Below are 8,624 nucleotides of genomic sequence, written 5' to 3'. Positions count from 1 at the left end.
ATGTGGGAGCAGGCCTTAGGGGACCTGCTTTAATGAAATTGTCATCTGGTAACAAAGTGCACACAGGAGAAGGCCTTAGGGAATCTGCTTTAATGAACTAGTCACCTGGTAACAAAACGTATGTGGGAGAGGGCCTTAGGGGACCTGTTTTAATGAACCAGTCATCTGGGATGGGTAGGACAACAGAGAGCAAAACAGGACACTGCACAAGGGCCTTTACAAGTAAACGTTTCCTGGCGGAGGCAAAGAACAAAAGGCAGAGGAGGCTCAAGGGTGCCAAAAGCTCGAGTCTAAAGTGGCAGAACGAGCGTGGAGGTCACACCCCACTAGTTCATGGGAGAAGAGACTGAAAGTCAGCGGCTCCTCGGGGCTTCCTGGGCCTGGACAGAGGGCTGGGGGAGGGCACACACAAGAAAGGCAAGCACGTCTCTGAGGCACAGACAGAAAAGCTCACACCAGGGACTCTGGGGAAGGACCTCTCTGAGTTCCTCTGCTGCTGTCATTAAGCTTTCTTCCCCACAAAAGGCAATGAAGTAGAATGAGAGAGGGTGCCTATCTGTACTGGCAGAGGGAGTTTCCTCATCTGGGAGATCCCAGGCCTGGCCGGCATCTCACCCCCTTCCCTCAGTCTCAGTAGAATGGGTAGAATGTACCAAAGTTTTCTAGGCTTCCTGAATAAGCAGTTTCAAAAGACAGAAATCCCCCAAAGCGTGCACAGGCCATCAGCACAAAGTGTCTCCGAAAGGAGGGCCACACGTTTTGTGCTGCGAATTTGTCCGGCTAGCCCTCTCATTTCACAGATGAGGAAACACAAGCCAAAGAAGGGAAGGGCCTTTCTCAAGGTCACCCAGAGAGCTCGGGACACGAAACCATGGCTCCCGGTGCCACAGCTGCTGCTCTCTCCAGAGACCAATGAAGGTTGGCACCTTCTTGGCAACACTGAGAGGTCCAGAGCCTTGCCCCGAGTCTCCCAGCTGCCATGTATCCAAGACAGAACTCAAACCCAGCTCCTGGGAGCTGTGAAAGTCGCTTCAAACTGCTTCCCCACCTTCTACTCTTTCCCCTACCGCCTTCAAGGCCACCTTCTAAGAGCTGGGTCAAGGCTCCAGCCTTCTGAGACCCTTCGGCCTGGCCCGACCGGGCCTGGCCGTTATTTCTTCTTTCTTCCCTTCCCTCCTCGCATCCATGCCTGCACCCACCCAGGCAAGGTCTGAGGAGGTGCCCCCAGGCTAACCTGGGAAGCCCAAATAACGTTCCAACGACAAGCCAAAGACGTCCCGCCATCAGAGGAAGCCCCCGCAGCGTGCAGACATCGTCCCTTCTGCTCACACATTGCGCCTACAGCGCCTAGAGAGCGGGCTGCTGAGTTGGCGCCCCACACGCCCTGCACACACCTACCTCGCTGTTGTTCCAGCCAAAGCTGTTGGTGAGGTCAGTGGTGGACACCGCCTGCTGGTCTGAGAGAAGGAGCTGGGCAAACAACCGTTGTAACTGCAAAGGGATGACCCGCACCTAGAGGGATGGCACACACATTGCTCCCGTTACGCCCCCGCCCATGCCAGAATCGTCCAAGGGTTCCTCCCCTAGGCGAGCAGGAAAAGCTCTGAGGGCCCACAAGTGGAAATCAAATCTGAGCTCCAAAAATCCACAAAGAACTTTATCGGTTTAGCTGAGACCTCAAGCAAATGAGTCACTTAACCTCGCTTGGCCTCAGTTTCCTCATCTGTAAAATGTGAGGGGCTGGACTCAATGGCTTCAGCCCTTCCCTAGAGAAACAATGCAAACCTCTGGGCCCAGCCCAAGCCCAGAGACAGACGACGCAAATGGGCAACAGGGAGGGCGGGGCCAGCACTGGCTGCTCCTGGGACCTGGTCATTCTAGCACCACACTGAACACACCAGGTGGGGGACACTGCTCCCTCCCCATGGCCACTCATCAAACGCACACGGGGCTCTGGCAGCCCTCTGCTCCCCGTGCCCTCTCTGGGCCTCCGGAGATTGAGAGCTCAGACGAGCCAAGGCTAGCAAAGCATCACCAGAGCGCCGGCCGGTGGGCAGTGACTTCCTCAGCTACATCAACTTACGAAGACGGTAAGCTCGGGGCAGCTGTGGGGGCATGAGCGCAGAGCCCAGTGAAATCACAGCTGCTAACCACAGAGAACAACTGTCTCCGAGTCATTAAATGCCCCTTCAGCGGGTCCTGCGTAACCAGGCACTCTGGAGAGGCCCCACAGCTCCCACTAGGCTAACTGGCAGGCTCCCTCCTGGAGGAGGAGAGGGAAGAGTTCCATTGAGTCAGTAACCACAACGCCTCGCCACGGCCTTAGTCATAAAAGGGAGTCAGTGACGGTGCTGGAGTTGGCCGTTGTGGCCCCGTGCTCTCCCCGGAATGAGACCTACGATGGGCAGGCCAAAGGGAGAGAAGGTCAGAAAGAGCTGAGGTCCAGCCCTGCCTATGATACCTGCTGGCAGCTCATGTGACGTCTCAAGGCTGCGGGCAGCTTTCTAAGCCTATAATTTGTAGAGCGGGTGCCCATTTGCATCGTAGAGGGAGCGTCCTTTACCCATGGAAGGCGAAGGCCCAGGACAGCCCTTACCCCCATCTCTACAATGCACAACCATGCGCTCGGCTGGCCTCAGAGATGTAAACATCAAGATGTGGTCTCAGCCTGTGAGGGCAGGATCAGGGCGTACATAACGTGAGATGCCTTTTATTACTTTTTATGAACAAGATTAATTTTCATGCCCATAAAGGCTACTCCCCCGGCCCAGGGGTCTCCCTTCTGCAATGAACCAAGACACACACACACACACACGTGCGCGCGCACACACACGCACACACACGTAGCAGTGAAGGCTCAAAGCTGCGGGTATATACCACACACGGCCGAACTGGGTGTCGACAGAGCGCCAGCCCCACCCAGGGCACACAAGCCCTTCATGAGCTGACATCTCGATTGCATTCGCCTGCTAAGTCCCACATGAGACACTGAGACGCTCAGAAGCAGCAGTCACACCCTTCCTGACAATGCTTCAATCCGTCAGCATCCTTCCTCAGTGTGAATCTACCTAACCACAGCAGGGTACGGATTGTCACCTCCCAAAGCCTGGACGCTGCCGACAATGAGCGCAGCTTTAGGGCTGCCATGTTCCATGCTGACTCCATGGGCCTGCAGCAGTCCTGAGACCCCCCCAGGTGGTCTTCATGTGACCTGCTCCCTAAATGCGCCTTCCTCCTCTCACCAGCCACCTGACGGGTGTGTCAAAGAGGGGCTTCTCTGGGGGGACCCAGGCTGGACTGGGGGACCAAAGTCCCCTCCAGCTTTAAAATTCTGTGCTGCTGGGCCAGGCCTTCTATGCTGGACTATTTAATCCCAAGTCCCTTCTGGTTCTCCACTAACTAAGCCCTTGGGAGAAGCCTAGGAGGGGCCTGCTTTTACAAAGCAAACAGGGTCCGGGCTGCTCATTGGCAAGGATCACTAAGCCTTCAGGAAACGTCAGGGTCTTGGACCCAACCCTGGCTGTTCAGCGACACTGAGCTCTCTCCTTTAACTGCTCTGAATATCGGCTCTGGGGAAGCAGCGGCCACAGGGCCGCCGGTGCATCGCCGCTCGGGCCTCCCAAGCCCAATGAGGCCTTTCATTCCAATCCCTTCGGTGACGTCACTTTGTTCCCCTCAGATTAATGCCGCAGAGTCTGTCTCAGGTCCACTGCCAACCCACTGAGAGCTAATGTAAAAGCAAGAGAAAGTCATCAGCTGCCTCTTTGCCTTTGACACCCTGACAGGCAATGAGGCCAAAGCCAGACACGTTTATTTTTCCTATTTGGGAGACACAGGATCTGAAGATACCGTGCTTGGGACAAGAAAGGAGGACAGGGCCTGCGTAGCCAGATTAAATTGAGAAGAGTCGTCTAGGGATGGTCAGTGCGGCGCTCGCTCTCGCGAAGGGCAGACACTGGGGAGGACGGGAAATCAGTCCGGCTGCTCAGAAAAGGAGCGGGCAGTCCTCTGCTCGGATAAGCGCCTTCTCTCCTCCAAAGCGCTCTGCCTGGCAGGCTCAGGGAATCAAGGGCGGACTGGTACCTTCGCATCGGGGTCATCCTTGTCCTCTAAGGATCCGAGCTCTTCTGGGTCCAGAGCAAACAAAGCTTCTGCAAAGAAAAGGCAAAGGAGAACCTCAGCCACCTTCAAGACCCAGGAGGGCTACAGGGGTTGGGGGGTGGGGGGGAGAGGAGAGATCTCCTCAGCCACAGCCTCCGCGTGGCAAGGAGACACAATTTCAAAAATAAAACACTCTGAAAAGGCAGTGAGGACACACACAGAGGAATAAGAGAGTGAGGTGGCTATGCAGACCGTCTCCGAGGGGAGCAGCTGACCCAGGGATGAGCAGCTCTCCTTCAGGAGCCTGCAGGGCTAAGTTCTCATCTGTCACCCCCAAATCTCTTTGTGCAAGAGCATCTCCTGGCAGGGGGGAGTTCCCAAGACTCAGGCGAGAATCCCGACCCGCAGTCCCTGCCCCTCTTCGGCCCTCAGTTTCGTCCCCTGTAAAACGAGGGCCGCACAAGACGGCCCGAGATCTAGGAGGCCGTGGGCCTTCCGCTTCCACGACTAGTCCCACAGGAGCGGAGCAGCAGCAACACTACCCCTGAAACGGCGAGACTCCAGCTTCTCCTACCAGGTTATTCTGCCTGGCCCCGAGCCCCCAGGATGGAGCCCGCGTCTGTCCCTGACGCGGCTGGAACCCGTCAGAACAAACACTGCTACTCATGGGAGCGTCAGAGCGGGCTTCCCTTTCCGGAAGATGGCGATGCTAACCGCTAGCAGGCGGGTAGCGCTTCGACGCTTGTGAAGGGCACTATCAATATCATCTCATCCTCATCTGATCCTCACAACCACCCTGGGAGTTAGGCAATGATCATTATCTTCAGGGTCACACAGCCAGGAATTGTCTGAGGCTGGATTTGAACTCAGGTCTTCCTGACTCCAGGGCCAACACCATATCCACCGGGGCACCCAGCTGCCTTTGGAATTAATGGGGCTGAGGAGGAAGAGAAAAGAAGGCTCAGGAAAATGGATTCAATCTTCTATCCTGGAGAGCCCCAGGAACTGAAAACTGTTTTCCCTCCCAGAGCCTAACCCAACAAGGAGATTCCCATCACTGCTGAGGCCCCACTGGCCCATACACAAACAGAGGAGTCCTCCGGCATCAACGAAGCTCTCCAACGAGGAGCGTTCCCTCCCCCAGCTAGCGGCCTTCAGGACCACGGACAGCGCCGAGCCTGCCTCTGGAGACCTTCCCGAGAGGGGCTGCAGCCCTGCCTCTGCGATTCAAATCACTGCCCTCCTCACTGTATGGTGAGAAACCAAGGAGAAAAGGTAGGTTTTGTAACTGTAAAGCTCTGAGTGTGTGTGCATGCACGCACATGCATATATGTGTGTGTGTACGTGTGTGTGCACGAGTGTGTGTGGGTGCATCCATATGTGTGTGCATGTGTCCGTGTGCGCGTGTGCAAGCATGTATGCACTGTGTGCGTGTGTCCGTGCGTGTGCGCATGTGTCTGTGTGCAAGTGTATATGCATTGTGTGCATCAGTGTGAACGTGTGTGTGAACAAGTGCATATGAATGTGTCGGTGTGTGCAAGTGTGCATGTGTGAGTGCATGTAAGTGCATGAGCAAGTGTCTGAGTGCGAGTGCAATTGTGAGTGCGAGTGTGGGAGTACACGTGTGTGTGTGCGTGTGTCCATGTGTGTAAGTGTGTATACACATGGGTGTGTGGACAAGTGCATGTGAGTGTGTGTGTGCACGCATGTATGTGTGCATGCAAGTGTGCGTTGTAAGTGTGCGTGCAAGTGTCTGAGTGTGAGTGCGATTGTGAGTACGAGCGTGTGAGTACAAGTGTGTGTGTGCACGTGTGTATAATGTGGGTGGGTGCCTACGTGTGTGTGTGTGTGTGTGTGTGTGTGTGTGTAATGTGCGTGCAAGCTCCCACAGCACCGCTATGGCAGCATCTGGTGGGAAAGTGGAGAGAGAGGCAAGAAGGCCTGCCTATCAAGGACTTGGGGATAGCTGCCCTGGCTGTGCCCTGTGGAGTACAGCGGGGAGCCCCAGAAAGAAGAAGAGCAGGGCCCCACGTCCCTGCGGGCCAGCCCAGGAGTCCAGGTCAGTTCCAGGGATGGGGAAAACAATCCCTTCGTGATTTCTGCCCATCTCTGGGCTCCCTTTGTCATCCTCCGTACTCTGCTTTGTTGCATTTATCATTTAAAACGTGATGCTGAGAAGGGGTCTGGAGAAGGGCCCCCGCGCTGCCCGCTCTCCCCAGGGAAGCCTCTCGGTGACAGCAGCTTCAGCATACATGCTCCAGGGGCATCGCTGCTCTTTTAGGCTCTCCCTGAGTTTACGTCAAAGCCAGTGAGAGCAAACCTGCAGCCGGGAGGGCAGTGCCGGATGCTAACAAGGAGGCCTTTCGCCGTCCAGATCAGGCTCATTCTGGTCGTTTGGTGATGACCCTAAACTCTAAATCCTCTTCCTGCTGGCTCCAACTTCTCTTTGTCCGCTGCCCTGACGCCGCTCTTCAACGTTGCCCTGATGCCCCCGCGGGGCTCCGAGGGCAGCAGCCAACCCAGGAGCCACGCGGGGGGTTCAAGCCACGAGACACCTGGCTACAGCTACAGTCTGGATAGTTCCTAGCTCTGGGACCCCTCCCACCCGAGACCATCATCAGCTCATGAGAGGTAGCCTCAATTTTCTCTTTTGTTTCGGGGTTACCAAAACACTCCTAACCACAGCCACCACAGCAATGACCCCCTGCCTCGGTTACTTTAGATGTTATAATAGTTGACTGATGTTAACAGTGAAGGCCCCATCTAATTTACTCAACAATGAGATGTGAGAGTTATTCTGACCCAGCACAGACCACCAAAGATGTAGGCATGGTCCCTGGGAACAGGATCCTGGATGGAAAGACAGCAGGGGCCTCAGAGACAATCACACCCACCCCCTCACTTTACAGGTGAGGAAACTGAGGCCAAGGGTGATGAGAGGCCTTCCCTAAGCCACCTGGGCAGGACTGGCAGCCAGATCCTCTGAGGACAGTGTCCTTGACGGGACGCTTGTCTGACTTTCCATGGGGACGGAATGACGGGAATAAACGTGTTTGTAAGGTGCCTACCTCGGAATTCTGGGGTGAAATGGAGAGTCTGCAGCAGCGAGTTGAGGTAGCAAGTCCCGCCCTGGTTCTGGATGCCACTCAGGTTGGTGATGCCCCGGGGGGGTGGCGGCTCAGGCTCCGTGCACTTGGATTTCCTTCCTTTCTCGAGGTGATTCTCTGGGATGTAGGGAAAGTCCTCTTCAAACAGGTCCCCAAACATTATGAAGGCACCGGGCTACCCTTCAAAAAACAGGCCTGTTTAGCCCTCATTTCTGCAAAGGCCTTGCCCCCAGACACCCCTAGCCTCAATGGAGGATGACGGGCAGACTCAAGTCTTCCTTTAGAAAGAGAATTTCTGCCATTTTCTCAGGGGCAAAGTGAGGCAGTCAGAGCCCCGGCCTGGAAGCCCCCTAGCCTCTCTCTAATCCCATTAAAATCACCCTCACAAAGCCCTAGAGGAGACTCAGCCGATGCTGCTTCACCCCCTCATTTGCTAGGGGAGCCCAAGTCTTCTGGCGCCCCTCACTTCTGAGAGAAGAGTGCACCAGGTGGGGATCAGGGCACTAGAAAGCTGGAGGAGACCAGGACTGCTCCAACGGCGATCCTGACTTGGAACCTCACATGTGAAGGGCAGAACAGAGAGCCTGGGGATTATGGGACAAAGGAAGGACAGGAAAGGATCCAAGAAGTGGAATCCCGGGGGTGGGAAGTACACAGGGTGGTGATGGGGCATGACAAAGGCCAGGGGGTACAGGGCCTCAAGGGACCTGAGCTCCAAGGTGCTGTGCCAGGGGCACCCGCATCATCCACCTGCAAACTGATGATGTTGGCCTAGATGTCGCCAAGCTTCCTTCCCACCTGCGACCTTTTTTGGCTAATGAACGACGGGCCCAAAAGTGCCCGTTCACCTACATCTCCAAGGTGATTAGACTCAGACACCGAGTCCAATCTCCCCCTGTTTCAGATGAGGCCAGATCGCTGTGCTCCCTAGATGGGGGTGCCCCCAAGCTCCCTTCTGGGCTCTCCACTCCCCACAGACCACCTCACTCAATCTCGTCAGCTCTCACGGGCGCCTTTCATCTCAATACTGAGAGCCCATCTCGGCTCAACCGGAATCTCTCTCCTGAATTCCGGCCTCACCTCTCAAATGCCTCCTGGACGTCTCAGGGCAGATGTCTCCTTGGCATCTCACACTCAACCTGTCCAGAGCAGAACTCACTGGCTTTTCCATGAAACCCTCCCCCGCTCCCAATTTCCCCATTACTATCAACGGTCCCACGATCTTGCCAGTGGGCCACGTTTCAAATCTTATCATCCTCAGCTCTCCATTCACCCCATACCCAAATAGCCAATCTGCAATCGAGGTTTGTCTCTCCAAGAAAAGCCACCCCCTCTCCTCTGCCCCACCCCCACCCTGGTTCAGGCCCCCCCCTCTCCTCTGCCCCACCCCCACCCTGGTTCAGGCCCCCTCCTCTC

General features: G+C 55.8%; 1 protein-coding gene across 4 annotated transcripts in view; it reads right to left on the bottom strand.

Annotated features, from left to right (window-relative positions):
• The window catches only part of LOC114027969 (ubiquitin carboxyl-terminal hydrolase 40-like), a 66,159-nt gene that overhangs the window by 56,282 nt on the left and 1,253 nt on the right, over window positions 1–8,624 (bottom strand). The window contains exons 2-5 of one of the 4 annotated variants that reach the window (XM_027842130.1): window positions 8,289–8,347; window positions 7,170–7,388; window positions 4,084–4,151; window positions 1,399–1,512 (exon numbers count right to left, since the gene is read on the bottom strand). In XM_027842130.1, coding sequence (XP_027697931.1) covers window positions 1,399–1,512; window positions 4,084–4,151; window positions 7,170–7,368 — 381 coding nt within the window. In that variant the 5' untranslated portion in view covers window positions 7,369–7,388; window positions 8,289–8,347. The remainder of the gene's footprint in view (window positions 1–1,398; window positions 1,513–4,083; window positions 4,152–7,169; window positions 7,389–8,288; window positions 8,348–8,624) is intronic. The other 3 variants (XM_027842139.1, XM_027842121.1, XM_027842113.1) reach the window with 3 other exon arrangements.

The sequence above is a fragment of the Vombatus ursinus genome, unplaced genomic scaffold, assembly GCF_900497805.2.
Source record: "Vombatus ursinus unplaced genomic scaffold, bare-nosed wombat genome assembly UNPS02004833.1, whole genome shotgun sequence".
Classification (NCBI taxonomy): Eukaryota; Metazoa; Chordata; class Mammalia; order Diprotodontia; family Vombatidae; genus Vombatus; species Vombatus ursinus.
This window is presented reverse-complemented; position numbering and strand designations above follow the sequence as displayed.